The sequence below is a fragment of the Stegostoma tigrinum genome, chromosome 25, assembly GCF_030684315.1.
Source record: "Stegostoma tigrinum isolate sSteTig4 chromosome 25, sSteTig4.hap1, whole genome shotgun sequence".
Taxonomy (NCBI): Eukaryota; Metazoa; Chordata; class Chondrichthyes; order Orectolobiformes; family Stegostomatidae; genus Stegostoma; species Stegostoma tigrinum.
This window is the reverse complement of record NC_081378.1, coordinates 34630154-34648474: the sequence shown is the minus strand read 5'-3', so window position 1 is coordinate 34648474 and position 18321 is coordinate 34630154. Positions and strand designations below refer to the sequence as shown.

Genomic DNA, 18321 nt, shown 5'->3' with positions numbered 1-18321 from the left:
TCAAAGCATTAACTCTGTTTCTCTCCCTACAGATGCTGTCAGACTTGCTCAGAGACTTCTAGAGTTCCTCCAGAATTTTGATTTTTGTTTCAGATTTCTAGCATCTGAAGTTCTTCAGTTTGGTTTATTATGGAACAGATTTAATTTCTTTTTTAGCATACAGCTATTACACTTCAAATTACACTTTGTTCACCAGATCCAACAACAAGAGGCAATTCCAAGGTTTTCTTGAGTAAAAGGTAGTGGAGTTTTATTATCTATTAAACCCAAGGAAAATAAAAACAAAAAATAGGGCATCATACACAGACTCAAACACAACTACTACTGTTTTAAATAGAGGATGGGGGCAGTAGGGTACCTGTACAGACAGTAAGATAAACAGAGTTCCAGTTTAAAGTTTTGAGACATTCCTGGTTGCGAGAGTCAAACACACGATCCAACTGCGTAGCTGTTGTTCTGTTTCCTCAGGAGCAGTATGATAGTTGCAGAAAGCTTTGATTTCTCAGTGAATGGTGGTTTTATCAAATTTATTTTTTCCACTGGGGCTGATTTGAGTTTGAAAGAGAGAGGGATGAAAGTTTTCAGTTCACAATTGATTCTCACTCTTTTGCTTCTCAAACGTCAGTGTTGACAAGCAGTTCTTTTGTAAATTCTGGTATCTGCATCATTGTTTCATTCCAAACTGGATAGTTGTGAGCAATTTTTCATCTCTCAATATGTGAGGTTACCATGCAAATGTCAGCAATACAAGAGATTTGAATTTCTTTTAGTCTCAATAATTGTCAGTGACTCTAGATTAAAACAGTAGTTCTGATGCAGCGAGTTCACATAATTGATGCAAGTTTCTTCTGCTTGTCAGGTGATCTGAGCATGCATTTTTGGTCAGTGGTGTCCTTTTCAGAAATTGTTTTTAATCCAGGTATTAAAAGTTGAAGATGAGAGTTTCACAATGATCTTTGCAATGTTCCTTAAAAATATTCAAAGATGGGTTCCACTGTGTTTTTAGGAAGAGAATTCCAAAGACTCCAGACCCATTTCCTGTTAGTTTTAATGACTGCCATGAAATGTTCTTTGCTTTTAGGTGTTAGCCGTTCACATCAAACTCTAAATACTCCACTTAAAATTCTTGCTTTTAATATATGTTCCTCACCTCATCATACAGGGACAAGGATCAACGTTAAATCTAGGTCAGACTAACGACTGTACCAAACTGTCTCTTATGGTAAAATGTAGTGCAGGCAGAGAGGTAATTGCTGGAAAAAATAGTGAGATTTTAGCAATTGGTTTAGTCTGGTTGTGTAGTTTTTTTTTCTAAATGTCCTGTGGACATTGTTCATTTGAATAATCTCATGCAATTTAATTTATTATTCATAGTATTTAGAATGTTGCTAATGCACATAATTATAAGATTTGATCCACTGATTATAGTGTAAAATAAAAATGGTGGCACTTGATTAATTAGGTGGGTACTTGTATAATTTGCTGATGGCAGTTTATTTTGTGGTCAGATGACAATCACTTCAAATTACATGAACTGGCCATGGATTGACAGTTCTGATCTTAAGGAAAAAGGAAGTGTATTAAAAATAAGTCATTTTCCTAAGTGCATTAGTATTACAAAGAAACAGAACAGCATTATGCATTTTTGATTTTCTAATAGTTTGTGTTTTTGTTCAATGTCCAAGGTTAGAATATTCACTAAGGAGCTACAACAGGGTCATCAATTCCAAATAAACTGGTACAGAAAAAAAAAGGCCACTGGCAGTTAAACTCTTGGAATGTGCAGTGCTAACGAATGGAACAGTTCAAGGATTGAATTGTAACAAGTTATCCCTTCATCTTTGGCTGGGGGTACATGAGCTCCTAAAATCTAGAAGTTAAAATTACAGTTACTGAGAGTGCAGCACAGATTGAGGTAAGAACACAGCTAAGATTTTTAATACACCTCACCCATCCATCTGATGCTCATCAGATGTGACGGTTAAAATTGAGCAGCAAGATTAATATAATGACTTCCTCCATAATTACAACTTGCATTTCCACTTACCTGGCAAAATATTTGATGGATTTCTTTCTCCAACCTTTAATTTATCTTCACTTCCTCCATTTCCATTTGGTAGCTCTTAGCAAAACAATAGATTCTGGCATTAATTACTTTATTGGCCACAAAATAACTTACGTCTTATACATCTAACCACAAAGTTTGTGAGCAACAGACCACACATTTAAAACAATTGTTGTATACATTCTACAAAACTGAAAACATTGCAATTGTAGTATAAGAAGAATAGCATGACTCCACATAAAACAGCTAAGAAGGTCAGACCAGCATCAGCAAACTGACAATTAGTGTAAATCATCTATCCAAAATATTGCGGGTGGAGTAGAGTACTTCAAAACACTTGCAAGACTATGGTATTAATTACAAGGGAGCATGAATTTTGTTTTTTGAGGACTAAGATATTGTAAGTCAGCAATCACAAATTAATTCAGAAAAAGATGAACACTACAACTTAAAGACAAATCTAAAGTTACTGAGATAATAGGTTATTGTTTATTTGAGATATTGTTTGGCACATTTCACTTCATTCCTTTCAGAAACAAACCTGGGTACAATTTGAAATGCAACCAGAAGTGATAGTAACTGTAAAGTACACTTTTGAACTTTACCAGCTCTTTCCTTTGTCTTCTTGTTACGCTGAGCACTTGCATAAAGTACAACTTGCTGGACAATTTCAAGTTGTTGTTCTACTCTAGGAAAATGGAAATCCGTACACTCTTGGCAAACCGTTGCAAAATCTGGCATTTAAAAAAAAACACAAAATAGACTGAAAAGTTATTTTTCAAGCTCAGTATCAATATCCCTGAAATAGGAGCTGCAGGTAATGGTTTCACCAACATCTACGTCATCGACTTAAAACTCTGGCTACATGTGAGTGTGATCTAAAATATAGTTTTGCACTATGAAGATTTACAACTGCGCATACTTTTTTGTGACCTCCCTGGCGTTGCAGGGTATCACATTGAAAGTTGCTAACGACAACCCAAATGTATGTTGGTAAATGAACTTATATTTTGAATTTACAGCTGTATCACAATTCCATACAAATATTTACAATTATTGTGCATATTTTCTTGCACGAAAGATGAGCTGAAAAGGTGGGGAACTTTGGGCCAGATTGTCACGGACTCAGAAAGACTCCACAGATCTGGGTGCAGAGGTTTCACTCCTACTTCCAACAAAACTGAATAAGTGCTAGAAGGGGAAAGGAGATGGATGTGAAGGAGCACAACCTGAACTCAGCAGAACCTTTGAAATTTAGTGCTGAGTTCAAAAAGACCCCATTTTGGTCGTTGCAAGTGATTTAACCCACAGTATGGGAATCACGATTTACTAGAGGAGATGCAAGTGCTCCTGAACAGCATGTAAAGTCTGTACAACAGTTGTAATCATAGATTTTTAAAATGCCCTGCTCGTTCAACTTTTCAAAAGCAAATTACAGCTGTCCTTAAAAAAAAAATCCTCTTGCTGGATTGACGATACAGGCAATCTGCTGTGTGTGAAGCACCTGGGTGTTGCAGTTTTAAGAGAGATAAAAGGGACTCTATTGTGGTTCTGGGAGGGAGGGGAAGGTGAGGGTAGAAATGTAGGATACAGGATGGATATGGTCGACAGCCTTGTCAATCATGGTGGATAAGAAACAATTATTTGAGAAAAGCTTACCGGAAGGACAGCTTTGGATAGTGACATTTTGAGAACAGAATTATTGAATTGGGAGAATGAAATAGTCTTTACAGAAGATGAAGTGAAAGGATGAAGAACAGCAGCAACACCTGTGACATTTTTAACATGTTAAAATCCCAAGGTGCTTTATGGCAGCATCATAAATCAAAACATGAGCCACAGAAACAGATTAGTTGGTCAAAGAATTGGGTTTTAAGAAGCATCCTAAAGGAGGAAAGCAAGAATCAGAATCTCCAGGACCCGATCAAGTGTTTCCCAGGATGTTGTCAGAAGTTATGGAAGAAATTGAGGGGCCGCTAGCAGAAATGTTTGCAGCAACTATAACCATAAGTGACTTTCAAAAAGGCTTTTGACAATGTCCCACACAAGAGATAAGTAAGCAAAGTTAAAATTCATGGCATAAAGTTCCCACCTCTTCAGCTCATCTTTCGTGCAAGAAAATATGCACAATAACTGTAAATATTTGTATGGAATTGTGATACAGCTGTAAATTCAAAATATAAATTCATTTACCAAGATACATTTGAGCTGTTATTAGCAACTTTCAATGTGATACTTTTTTGTAACCTCCCTGGCGTTGCATTAATGGGGATAGAGAACTGTCTGGCAGGCAGGAAGCAGAAAATTGGAATAAATTGGTTCTTTCCAGAGTGACAGGCAGTCATAAGTGGGGTAGTGCAAGGTTCAGTGCTGGGACCCCAGCTATTCACAATATATGTTAACAATGTGGACAAAGGAATTGAATGAAATATCTCCAAATTTGCAGATAACATGAAGCTGGGTGGCAGTGAGGGGGATTATAAGAGGCTGAAGGGTGACTTGACAGGCTGGCTGAGTGGGCAAACACTTGGCAAATGCAACATGATGTCGATAAATGTTTGGTTATCCACAGTGGTGGCAAAAAACCAAGACAGATTATTATCTGAGTAGTGACAATTTAGGACAAGGTGAGGTGGGATGAGACATATGAATTGTCATGGTAGAACAATTGTTGAAGCTTGGCATGCAGCTGGTGTGGAAAGCTAATGGCATGCTGGCCTGCACAGCGAGAGCAAGTAGAGTATAGGAGTAGGGATGTCTTGCTGCAGTTATACAGGGCCTTGGTGAGGGGCCACATCTTGAGTATTAATGTGTAGTTTCAATCTTGTAGTCTGAGGAAGAATATTCTTGCTAGTGAGGGAGTCCAGCTAAGGTTCACCAGACTAATTCCCAGGATGACAGGACAGATTTATGAAGAAAGACTGGACCTACTGGGCTTGTACTCACTGGGATTTAGAAGAATGAGGGGAGGATCTCATAGAAACATAAATTCCTGATGGGATTCAACAAGCTAGATGCAGGAAGAATATTCCCGATGTGGGGGAGATTCAGAACTAGGGGTCACAGTCCAAGAATAAGGGGTAAGCCACTCAGGACTGAGAGGAGAAAGAATTTTTAAATTCAGAGTTTGAAACTGGGGAATTCTCTACCACAGGAAGCTGTTGGGGCCAGTTCATTCGATATATTCAAGAGGGAGCTGGATGTGGTCCTTGTAGCCAAAGGGATCAAGGGGTATGGAAAGAAACGAGGAATGGGATACTGAAATTGCACGATCGTATTGAATGGTGGTACAGGCTTGAATGGCCTACTCCTGCACGTATCTTTATCTTCCGCAATCAACAGATTATCATTCTCCAAATCTGGCAGCTCCAATACAACGCCATCAAACCCATCACCCGATCTGCTGCAATTCTGACGGAACCATTCCTCTGTGACACCCTGGCCTGGTCTTCTACCACTGCCAAAACTGTTCTACTTTCATAGCAGCAGAAGAGGTACAACACCTGCCCTTCCAATTCTACCCAACCCACAGTCCAAGAGCCAAAATACTTCTTCTAGGTTAAACAGTGATTATTTATACTTCTTTCAATTTGTTATGACTGTGGTTGGAGGAGATCATTGCCACTTTCCCACTACTGCATGGGTCATAAAATATAATTAACTTTTTTTTTTCAGTTACCAAGACGGCTAATTGAATACCTTATTTATGATACAGCTTGACGTCAATAAGGTAATATAATTGACAATCTTAGTATCTGGAAAAAGTATCTTTATTTTATGTTATTCTCCATGGAGTAATGTGACCAAATCTGTTTTGACTGTATCATCTTTCTTACCACTCTTTCCTACAAATCTTCTTTTTCTCACAACTGTTGTTTCCTCTCTACCATGATTGACAATGCCCTCAACAATAACATTTTATGTCCTGGAATTCTCCCTCAAAGAGGCACAAAAGAATTCCTTTTACTCCCAACTTCAACAATAAAAATAACTTATTCAGTGAAGATGCCATAATTAGTTATCACACATAGGAATGCTGAAGCATAATTTTCTGAAGAAGGGTCTAGCTTTCCTGTTCCTCTGATGCTGCTTGGCCTGCTGTGTTCATCCAGCTCTACACCTTGTTATCTTTAATGTTGAAGCATAAATACTTTTTCCTCTAAATATCCCTAAAAAAGACAGGCATACACAAACATATTCTTCAGGCAAAGTAGAGACTGTACAGACTGGCTTTCAGCAGGAAAGGAACACTTTGGTCAATGGGATGGTATTTCAGAAAAAAGGATAAAGCTTAGGATATTCCACAGTCTGTTACTCTGATGTTCTAGTAGGAGTGATCAAGGCACCACTCATGCACAGTGTTGTCTGAAATCTTGCAGACACAACTTATTCAGGAAATATAATCTTGAATACTTCTTCAATCATTCTTTCAAAGGAACACACACGTTTCACTATGAACACAACAAGATGGTTTTCTTTCCAGAAATGAGAGATTAGTTGGGTAGTTTGTTCTTATCAGACTTTTCTCCAACTCAGCAGGTTTTCCTCCAACTCAGCATATTCTTATTTGGTTTAACTGAACCAGAAAAAAAGAACCTTTTCAAGTTAGTCACTGATCTAAAACAGGCCCAGTAAGGGTCTACAGTATAGCAAGCAGTAAAAGACATGTGATTTTTATGTGACTTGTTTAAAAAGCAGTCCAATGCTTCACCCTGAGCTTCTAAACATCTGCCAATTTAATTCTCAGTCACACTCATGCTCCACCTTTGTCTCATTCATTTCCAATGAAACTCAAATAGGGGTATGAGGAAAAACAATGCATCATATAATTAGCTGCTTCAGGACAGTTCAAATCCAATAATACAATGTTGGAGTTCAATATTTGCAGACCATAATGACTGCACCCTTCTCTTCCTGGTTCCTGCAGTTACCTGATGACCTTCAAGAATCTATCCTCTATTTTGCTTGCACATTCTGCACCTCAGCAACTACATTCAAAAACAAGCTAGTTTTTACATAAGCATTGACGATATCTAACTTTACCTCAACACCACTTCTTTTGATCATTTCAGTGACTTCAAATGATCAGACGGCTTCTCTAACCTCCTGTTCCAAATGAATATAGAAAAGGCCAAGGATATTGCCTTTGGTCCTCATTACAGATTTCATACCCTACCCACTGATTTTACTCCTCTTCCTGGCAAGTGTCTGAGGGTCAATCAGATTGGTTTCAACTGTGGTGTCATATTTGACCCCAAGATGAGCTTACAACCTCATATTCTAGCCATCCTAAGACTGTCCATTTCTACCTTTGTAACATTTCCAATTCTACTTATGCCTAAGTTCATCTGCTGCTGAGACCATCAATCACACCTTTGTTACTGTTCTACTGTGTGCTTGGTCAACCTCCTGCATTCTACCCTCTGTAAACCAGAGGTTATTTAAAATTCTACTGCTCATGCCTTAATGCATACCAAGTCCCATTCACCCATCAGACCCTCGATCAGTGACCTAAACCGGTTCCCAGTTAAGCAACACCTCGATTTTCGTCTGTGTTTTCAAATTCCTCTATGGTTTGGTCCATCTCTATAAACGTCTGTAGCTCTACAACGCTGCAAGTTAGCGGCATTGCTCAAACTCTGGCCTCTTGAACATTCAGATTTTAACTGCTCCATCTCTGGTGGCCATGCATTCAGCAACTCAGTTCATCCCCAAACTTCTCCACCACTATTTCTACTGTTAAGATATTCTTTAAAACATAACTCCTTCAACTAAGCTTCAGGTCATCTGCCCTTAAAACTCTTTATGTAGTTTGTTAAATAGTTTGTCTGATAATGCTCCTGTGAAATATTTTGGGACGTGTTCCATCAAATGCACGATATGAATTCAAATTATCATTATTGTGTCTCTTCCAATTGCAGAGACATGCAACTGACAACATGAAAACTTACTTGACCTATCCTCTTAGCAGCCACCAAGGTCAAATTTTTGGGAAACCTATCCTGGACATTTTTACCTCAAGCACATAAGTATATATTCCAAAGTGTGTTTATACATTTACTAATAAGCTTACAATAAACTTTTTTGTATTAGTTGTACAAAACCAAGTAAACTGAAGTAATCTTGCCAATTATCAGAAATAAGAAACACAAAATTTAATAATTGCTTTGAAGTACCTCGTTTGATGCCACTATAGGAATTGATACGGTTATCAACTAATAAGACCAGCCCACAGAGAGAGGTTGAGTACAGCGACAGTGCAGTTTGTAATCTCTGAAGTTTAACTCCACTTTGTTGATCGCGCTTATGTTTACAGAAATCAAGAACATCAGCTCGCATTAGCCGTAAGTTGTGCATAGTTTTCAACTGGGCCCCTGTAAAAAGTACAAGAAAATAGATATTTTAGTTGCCAGCTAAACGGGTTAATAGCTCTCAATATCAAAAGTGTCAAAGTTTATATTACATAAACTGTGAAATCATACCCTACCTAGGTGTATTGTAAAGCTTTCTTCCAACAGAGGTCGTTCTTCAATCATTCGTTCATTTGCTACAGTGGACTGACTTTGTGTTACTTTGATTTCCTCGCTTCAAAGGCAAGAAGGAAGTAACAATTTGCAAACACATTTAAGCACATAAAATCAAATTGAATCACTGCTATCTATTTTTTCCTCACATCGGTTGTTAAGTGAAAAATCCAGTTTTCTTTACTTAGGATTTTGACCAAATTATTCATACACTGGCAAACAGATTAGAAAATGTAACCACACTATTGATGTAAAAGCTACTGGGAAATAAAACCACCATTTTCAAAACAAGCACAATTCACGTGTTTGCACTTGCATATGTATTGGGTTTGAAAGGTCAAAATGCATGTTATACTCAAAATGAATGAACTTTCACATTCTTACAAAGCCTGGAGCCATTAAATTTTATCAGTGCACAATCATTGTGCTATGCCAATTACTATGGATGAATGAATCCGAGAGAAAAAGAAGCAATATACAGAATGCCTGGGGAGAAGAAAATGACTTTTGGTTGAGATCCTTCTATCTATTAAAAGTGTGAAACTGAGCCAGTCTGTTTGCAATCTCAGCATCAACAACCCTAAGATTGGCTTCTGACATCATAATTGTGTTATTGCTCTTTCTGACCTGTATAAAGTCACTCAACTTCTTAGCTCATCTGTCACTGAAACCCTCATTTGTGCCTCTAGACCTGACCAGTCCAATGATGGTCCATTGATCTTTTGCATTCTGACTTCTATAAACACGAGGTCATTCAAAACGCTGCTGGCTATGTCCCATTTAGGGGTGAGGATTTTTCAGGGTCAGGGAGGGATGCTGCATTTGACGAGGAGGAGACTGGTATTTGAAGAAAACTAAGAAATCCAAAAGCAGCTGTGCACAGATTATTTTATGCTTCTGTAATTGGAGGGGAGTCACGGTTCAAATGGTAATAGAGGATTCATTTCCATCTCTTCAGGTAAGAAGATAAACAAATATTTTTCTTTCTGACAGAAGTACCACTTCTGGAATATCCTAATGCAAAATAGCCAAGTGACACTGAAAGCTCTCTAACTATAATTACTTGTTAATTTCAGAATCTGAACCATGTGACCAATGGAAGAACAAAGGTGGAAACGTGGACTCGGGTTACTTCATTAGCTGACAGAAAGCGAGGTACGGCCCTGGCTTTGTCTTTACCAGGAATGACAAAGATTAGAAGCAAGGTATTTTCAAAACTGAATGTAACTAACTTGGATACTGAAGGAGGCTCACCTGCTCTGTTACAATTTATGGTCAAGATTCACAAGTTGGATAACTCGGGGAATAACTCACCTTTGATAAATTCAAAAAGACAGTCAGCCCATGGATTTGATAAGTTATGTAAATGATTATACAAAGTTAGAAATTCTCAAGTATGTGCTTGCATTCAAAATTATTAGATCATGTGCCAATCTCACAGGTGGGGAGAGTTTTGAATCCAAAAGGGGTTCAATTTTACAGTAAAGATGCTCTTTTTGAACAAGTGACTTCTGTCCTAAAGAAATGTTTGGAAAACAATTATTTCTAGGTACGTTCCTGTCACAAATTGGAAACTCTGCTGAGACACAGAGAATGGAGGGCTCTATAATTACTGACTTGCAACATCACATGGGGAAATGCCTCTACAAGGAGGAAGTTGCTGAAAGAAGTTCTAAAGGTAGATCTTATTTGCATACTAAGACAAAACACCAGATTCTGATGGCAGCTGTACACGGGAATGACTCATAGGTACTTTGGCGTGAGTCAAAGTATCATTATGCAAGCAATAATGCCCAAAAAACAGGAATCAAATATCTGAAGTGGACTCATGATATGGAATGGTTTTGAAGATGTGCATGAAGAGAATGAATGGCATGAAAATACTTGCTGAAAACTTAAGTCTAACCACAATTATCCTACGAGGTAATTCATTCGATTGTGCCACATTTAGTGGTTGCACCTCAATTGCTTGTGGAGTCAGCTAACGAAATGGTTGCCTTGAAACCCTTGAAAAGTCAATTAAACATAAAAAGGTACAGGATATGAAATTGTGACCTGCTCGGGACACTAATACATTATTAATACCTTTAGAAAGAATGTTGCTCCCATGCAAAATAGCAAGACTGTTATTTGGTTTCATCGACTTTGACGTGGCCCTGAGTCTTGAAATGCCCAACCGTTGGGAAAAGACACCTGCCATTTACCTTATCTAAGCCCCACATGATTTTTTACACCTCTAGAAGGTCACCCCTCAATCTCCTATGCTCAAGTGAAATAAGTCCCAGCCTATCCAGCCTCTCCTTAAAATTTAAACCCTCTATTTCTGGCAACATCCCGGTAAATCTCTTCTGAACCCTCTCCAGTTTAATAATATCCTTCCTAATAACAGGATAACCAGAACTGGACACAGTATTTCAGAAGAGGCCTTGCCAATATCCTGTACAGCCTCAATAAAATATCCCTACGCATATACTCAAAGGTCTAAGCAATGAAAGCAAGTAATTAATAACAAATTAATTGAACAACAAAGCATTTGACTGTGGTTACGCTATAAATTTATTAGGATCAGGACAGTATTGCATTGTGTTGTAGAAACCAAATTTTCCTCATCCAGTGTCATTGATCTCTGGAGATAAGCATCTGGCTAGCAAGAGGAGAACTGTCTGGAATTTATATTCATCATAAAAATTAAAACTACTGTTCAGGATGTTGAAATTATGAATAAAGAATTTGAACCTCTTATTGAGCAAATAATGCTTCAGTGCAACATATCAAATACTGGAAGACTCCTGGCCCCATAAGCCCTGGAATTTATGTACTAGCTTCAGCTTATCTGCCTTAATAAACAAAAAGAACAAGCACACGAGAGTGGACAAGGTTATGGAAATATGTCCTTGCACGAGTCTTGGAATATCAACTTAATTTTAACCGAGAGGAGAAATTAGCAAATGACAAGTTCTCACTAGTGTCCATAAACTTAAGTAAAATAACTATGAATACTGCTGCCGAGACTCTATTCAGCAAGGCTTGTGTAAAAGAAAAGCATGCAATAGTTGAAATGTTATACAAGATATTGGAAAATCAGCCAAATTGCAAATTGCACATGTCTCCAGCATAGACAGTACACATCAAAAGTTCTTTGCAAACACTTGGCAGGTATAGCCTATACCAGTGGGTAAACAGTCATAACCCAAAATTGCCTTCCTTACTATGATGTTACCCAGCCCTAGAGGGAATAACTACTATATCTATGTTTTCCACCCATCTAAATAGGTTACATGCTAGCAGGAAAGTGAAAGGAAGTCCAAAGTATCAGAAAAAAAAATTGGACAGCTTCAAGGCATTACATAAGACCACCTGGGGGAAGAACTCTATTCTGGTAATCTGGTTTACTAGAAGACACGGGGCACAGGGAATGGAGGGGTCTGGCAAAAAAAAAATACAATGTGATCGGAAAGCTTTAGTAATATGTGAAATCAAGCCTGTCATGGAGAAAAGGGGACAGTGGGTGGATTTAAATTAGGATTATTTTTCCTCCATTTAGATTCGAAATGGCAAGGAATTGTTTGATTTATTTCTTTCACTTTTTAAACTCCCATTGCTTACTGAAGTGTGCTCCCAAAGCCCCCTTTTATTAAGTTTCAATCTGAGAAATAAGCACACAGCAAATTCCCTTTAGGTGAAATCAAAGGTATGTTTTATTTAACAAATCATTCAAAACTCAGGGATATTGCTTCACTGCCTCTTTCGCACAAAAGCATACACAATTGACAGAAAAAGAAAGCAAAGGAAGGAATTTAACCTTATAAATTTTCTTGAAAAACAATCAAGGATCGTGGTATCAGTTTGTAAGTCAATGTCCAAATGACAGCTGGCTTATCTTGTGGCCAGGATGTAAATGGGTGTCAGTAAAAGTACAGCGGAAGTAGAGAACGCGCGAGAGACAGTGTAATTCCCATTTCCCTTAAAGGAATCTGACAATATTGTAAAATAATGGTCCCTTTAGGGAAATTCTGGAGTAAATGAGAGCAGCCAAAACTCAATGGAGTACATATTAAAGGAACAGTTTCCTTCAGAAAGTGTTGTGGATTAGGAAGGGAAAAGCGGAGGCTGGAATCTGTACAGAACTAAGAAATCTTAATAAACAATTATGAACAAAAAAACTGACTCCTTTCTTACTTTTAGAAAGTGGAGGAGAGGCAGTTCAACATTTCTAACTTTCTTTCATTCTGGCCTCTTGCATTTGCCAGTCATAACTGCCCCTCCATTGCTGGCCATGACTTCAGTTGCCTAGGCCCTAAGCTCTGGAATTCCTTCCATGAATCTCTCTGCCTCTTTACCTTTCTTTACTCTTTCAAGACACTCTTTATATCCAATCTCTTTCACAACACTTTTGATCTTCTGATCAAAGATCTCCTTACCTGGCTCGGCATTGTACATTTTTAAAATAAAATGTCTTGTGGAGAACCTTGACACCTTTCATTGTGCTAAAGGTGAAATGTAAATATAAGCTGTTGCTCAGATATAGGTACAGTATAATGCCTTAATGCCCCAAAATAGTAAATAACAAAAATGCCTTGCTTTGACAAGGCAAGTGCATTTTTAAAAAAGTGTATATTTTAATCACAGCAATTTAAACATCACCGACCAAAAACAAATTCACAAATACCCTACCTGACTGTGCTGTTGTTAGGATTTTGCATGTCCTGATGTAGTTTTATTACCCATTCTTGATATTCTTGTTTTTGAATAGTCATTAATTGTTTCAGCTCATGGGCCCATTTGTTCTCCAACACCTGATCACAAAAATGTTATCCACATTGTTGAATTAAAATAACTGTTTCTTGGACTTGAGGCAGTGCTTAAACAAGACCAGATATATTCATATGTTCTCATGGAGATGTTCAGACATTAGGCTTGTGTAGTGTCTTGTACAAGCTGTAGAAATCTTTGTACAGAACAACACCCTAACCTGAATTTTAGTTTTTTTAACTTCTAAGTCACCATGGGTTGAGGTTCAGTGGAGAATTGAACATTTTTCCCCAAATATTTTTCATCTAATAAGTTCAATTTCTTTCCCAGTATGTGCAAAACTAGTGGCATTTTGGGTAAAGGGAGGTTTTTTTTCTTAAGGTAATTCTGTAACATTAGTTGACAACATTTCCTTGCATTACTAAATTACAGGATTAAAATTTCTACATTGAATGAAACTTTGATTGTAATACCTGTTGGGATTCAAAATGCTGAGCAGCAACGGAGTTTACATCTTGATCGGTAAGGCTTTTCCCTAGTTCTTGCATCACTTTATCCATTTCCACAGACTGCCTGAAAGAAATTAAACTTGTGTATATTTTCCTCAAACAGGAATAAAACACTAACCATTTTAAATCAGCAAAAACAGGGAAAAAATATGTAATACAGTATTCCAAAATATAGATTGTTTCAAGTCAGAGTTAGCATTCCTCAAGTATAAATCTCTCAAAGTCAATTCTTATTAATGATGAGCAGTACATAGCCCCTGAAATATTTGTGTTAAAATCAGTCACTTTAACTTAAAGGAGTTGGAAGATATTTTAAGAGTATGGATACTGTACACCAGCAGAACTGGACTGGATAAAATGGTGATTCCCAAGTCTGCCAACATTAGACCCAGTTGGAAATACAGTTGCACCCAAAATTAAGACTACTCACTGCAGTCAGTTTAGATCCCCATATTTGTGGATGCAGTAACTTTCAGTCAACTGCGTTAAGTTTTAATCAGCACTCCGTAAATACATAATCAAAATGACTTCCAAAAATAACTCAACACAAGTGATCAACCCATATCAAACTGAAATCAATCCTAGTCTGGATATCCACTGCTATTAAATTGTTGTCTCACTTGTAATGGCTTCAACATTATTCAGTTAGTTTCTTAAATAAGAATGGCATTCCCTCTGTAAGATGCAGAAAGAAGTAGGCCATTGGCCCATTGAATTTTTTTTCTTCATTCAATGAAATCAGGGCTACATGTTTGGCAACAAGATGTCCGTTCACTCTCCTAAGCTACAATGAGTATAAGCCCAATGCACTCAACACCTCCTCATAAGAAAATTCTTCCATATCTGAAGTCCACCCTGTAAACCTTCTCTGGGCTGTCTCAAATGCCAGTACATCTTTCTAGTACCTCACACAGTATTCCAGGTGTAGTTGACTAGGTACTTGCACAATTTTAGCAAGGCCTTACTATTTCAACATTCCATTCTCTTTGAAATAAAGGCCAACAGTTAATTTGCCTTCCCTATTACCTGCTGAACTTGGATGCTAGCTTTTTGTGATTCATCCATGGGGACCCCAAACACCTCTGTGCTTCATCTTTATGCTTACTAATAACCTGTCTATATCCCACCATTGACTCTATGTTATTTTCAGCACTTTGCTATCCACAAACTTGGAGACAGTGTATTCAAATCCCAGACAGAAATATATGTTGACCTAGCACTGATCCCTGTGGCATTCCCCTTGTTACAGGTTACCATTTTCAACTCCCTATTTTTTATAACTTAGCCAAACTACTATCCTTTTATTACTCCCACTATTTGCATATTAAGTTGTCTTATGCGCAATATCTTATTGACCGTCTTTTAGAAATGCAATATATGTTACATCTACTTGTTTAATTTCATCTATTTTGCTTGATACCTTTTGAAAAAGCTGTAACAAATTGTCAGGCATGATTTCCCCTTCATGAAGCTGTGCTCATTATGTTATGCATTTCTTAATGAACTACTCCAATATTCTTTATAATAATTGAAACTTTCCCCAATGACAGATGTCTTGGTGATGGTTGGGAAAAGCTGTAATTTCTGTGAATCCATTTAATTGTATGTAAGGTAATTACAAACCTTTCCTGCAGCTTCTTCAATTCCATGTCTCTTTCACTAATAAGTTCCGAGACTCTGACAAAATAATTATGTTCCAAATTCAATAAAGTTTCAGAGGCGGGAGAATGGATCAAATCATGGTAAACATCTGCAAAATCTTCATCCCAACTAGGCTCTTCCAGCCTAGCATATTCTAATGTTGTCTACAAAATAATAAAAATAATTAAGTAACTTTAGCCTGAGTTACTAAGTGTAATTATTACTTGCACAAAATAAAAGGTCTTTTTTGAAGAAAATGTAGCGGCCATGTGCGTAGAAAGTTACTTCAAAGATGTTTCCTCTGTACCCATGTGGTTGTTGTTTCTTTTTTTAAAAAATAAGTGTATTTACTCTCATTAAAATGTGATTTAACAAATGTCATGCAATGTAACCTGGTTTCATGAACTATTCTGTCACAGCTGTTGTTAATTTTCTTATTCCAAAAGGATAGGAAGAAACTTACAAGTTAAAACAAAGCATGATAACAAAACACTCCAACAAACTTATACTTTTTGTTTATTATAAAAAGAGTTTGTCAATAACTTGCGTGGAAACTCATGAACTGACTCTATGACTCTAACTATAATCACCAATACCAGAACACTAAGTAAACCACAATGGAGCAACTGTGCATTGATACTGTATTAAATGCAGAGCCTTGCTAAATAACAAAGTCAAAACTATTCACACTCGGGTCTTTGTACTGCCCTTACAATTAATATATATCTGCAACTAACAATTTATTCCTGTACTAAATAAGTTTTTTTTACATTCTGAATTGTGAGATTTTAACATCGGACACATCAGACATTATCAACTACAAAGCTGTAGACAAGTTTTGAAATAGGTACCTCATGATAAGCTTTAGCCCAAGTATTAACAAGTTGCTCAGTATGCATGTCACTGGATTTTAGTTTCTCTAAAGCAGCTTCTGCTTCTTTATCGTAGGCCTTCTTAGTTTCTTCATTAACAAATTGATGAAGAGAGTTTTTTAAGTCTGTAAGATATTTAAACCAAAGCGCTGAAAAGAAAATTTTGCCTTCTATCAAAAGAAGCAATAAATAAATTTAATGGATGAAAGATGCAGATCCAAATTAATTCCTTACTGACATATCAGGTTTGTCAGAAAAAGGTACAGAATTGTTCAGATTTCAAACTACATCATAGAGAGTTTAAGAATTTACGTTTTTGTCGTTTTTCTGTTATCATGGCGAGAATAGGATATATTTTCATTTGGAGGTATCCTGTATTAAATGCACCCAGATCATGTTTAGAACAGCTGAATAGAGAAATGTTTCCACTAAGCTACAAAATGTCTCAGTCCCAACTTTAGAAGTGTTTGTCCCTCATACACCAATACACCATTTTTCCATTTCCCACACCAACACATCCTGTAACTGCCCCAAAGGAAAACCGGCAACTTAATACTAAAATAATATGAAATTAAAACCAATTCGATGAGGTGAGGTATGATCAGTACTAAACAGATTTTATTATACAAGAGACAGAGGAGAATTTAATCACAGTTTTGCTGAACCTGAACGGGGATAAATGTGAGGTTATCCACTTTGGTAGTAAACACATGAAGGCACCTTATTATCTGAATCGCGACAGATTGGGAAAGGAGGTGCCAAGAGACTTGTGTAACTTTGAATACCAGCCACTGATAGTAAGCATACAGGTGCAGCAGGCAGCGAAGGCAATGAGGAGATTGGAATACAGGAGCAGTGAAGTCTTGCTGCATTTGTACTGGGCCTTAGTGAGAACTCAGTGTATCGTGTGCATTTTTAGTCTGCTTATCACTGGATGGATATTCTGGCAATGGATGGGTGTGCAATGAAGGTTTACCAGATTCCTGGGTTGGCAGGACTGAAGACTGGATTGGATAGGACTATATTCACTGGAGTTTAAAAACAATGAAGGAGGAATCTCATAGAAAACTGTAAAATTTGAATAGGATTAGACAGGGTAAATGCACGAAGGATGTTCCAGATGACTGGGGAGTCCAGAACGTGGAGTCACCATCTAAGGATACAGTAGGCTACTTAAGATTGAAATGAGGAAAAATTTCTTAACCCATAGAGTGATGATTCCTTGAAATTCTCTACCACGGAAACACTGAGGTATTATTAATAAATAATTACCCATTATCTGTGCCAGTTGACATTTGCACAAAATGTCATTTTAGTGTAAAGCACAGAGAGATACTCTTGGTATTGAATTTAAATATAGATAATACAATTTGCATTTTGGGTCAGAAGACACAGGCAACCAGCCTATTTCTGCAAATATTTGTTTTTAAGTGCATAGAACAATCACAGGTAGACATGGTTGTGAGGAAGGCTTTTGGTACGCTTGCCTTTATTGGTCAGTGCATTAGGTATAGGAATTGGGACATCACGTTGTGGCTGTGCAGGACATTTGTTCAGCCACTTTTTGAATACTGCATTCAATTCTGGTCTCCCTGCAATAAGAAAGATGATGTGAAACTTGAAAGAGTTCAGAAAAGATTTACAAGGACAATGCCAGAGTTGGAGGGTTTGAGTTATAGGGAGAAGCTGAATACACTGGGCTATTTTCCCTGCAGTGTCGCAAGTTGAGGGGTGACCTTACAGAAGTTATGAAATCATGTGGGGCATGGATAGGGTAAATAGACAATGTCTTTTCCCTAGGGTAGGGGAGTCCAAAACTAGAAGGCAAAGGTTTAAAGGTGAACAGGAGAAAGATTTTAAAAACAACCAGAGGAGCAACATTTTGATGTGTAGGGTGATGCATGAATGGAACGAATTGCCAGAGGAAATTGTAATTGTACTAGCCTTCACAACATTTA

The 18321-nt window shown here is 37.4% G+C and overlaps 1 protein-coding gene across 2 annotated transcripts in view; it reads right to left on the bottom strand.

Annotated features, from left to right (window-relative positions):
* The window catches only part of c25h12orf4 (chromosome 25 C12orf4 homolog), a 51108-nt gene that overhangs the window by 21392 nt on the left and 11395 nt on the right, over positions 1-18321 (bottom strand). The window contains exons 3-10 of one of the 2 annotated variants that reach the window (XM_048554321.2): positions 16343-16488; positions 15474-15655; positions 13815-13914; positions 13264-13385; positions 8553-8650; positions 8242-8439; positions 2671-2799; positions 2048-2122 (exon numbers count right to left, since the gene is read on the bottom strand). In XM_048554321.2, the coding sequence (XP_048410278.1) occupies positions 2048-2122; positions 2671-2799; positions 8242-8439; positions 8553-8650; positions 13264-13385; positions 13815-13914; positions 15474-15655; positions 16343-16488 (1050 nt within the window). The remainder of the gene's footprint in view (positions 1-2047; positions 2123-2670; positions 2800-8241; positions 8440-8552; positions 8651-13263; positions 13386-13814; positions 13915-15473; positions 15656-16342; positions 16489-18321) is intronic. The other variant, XM_048554323.2, reaches the window with a different exon arrangement.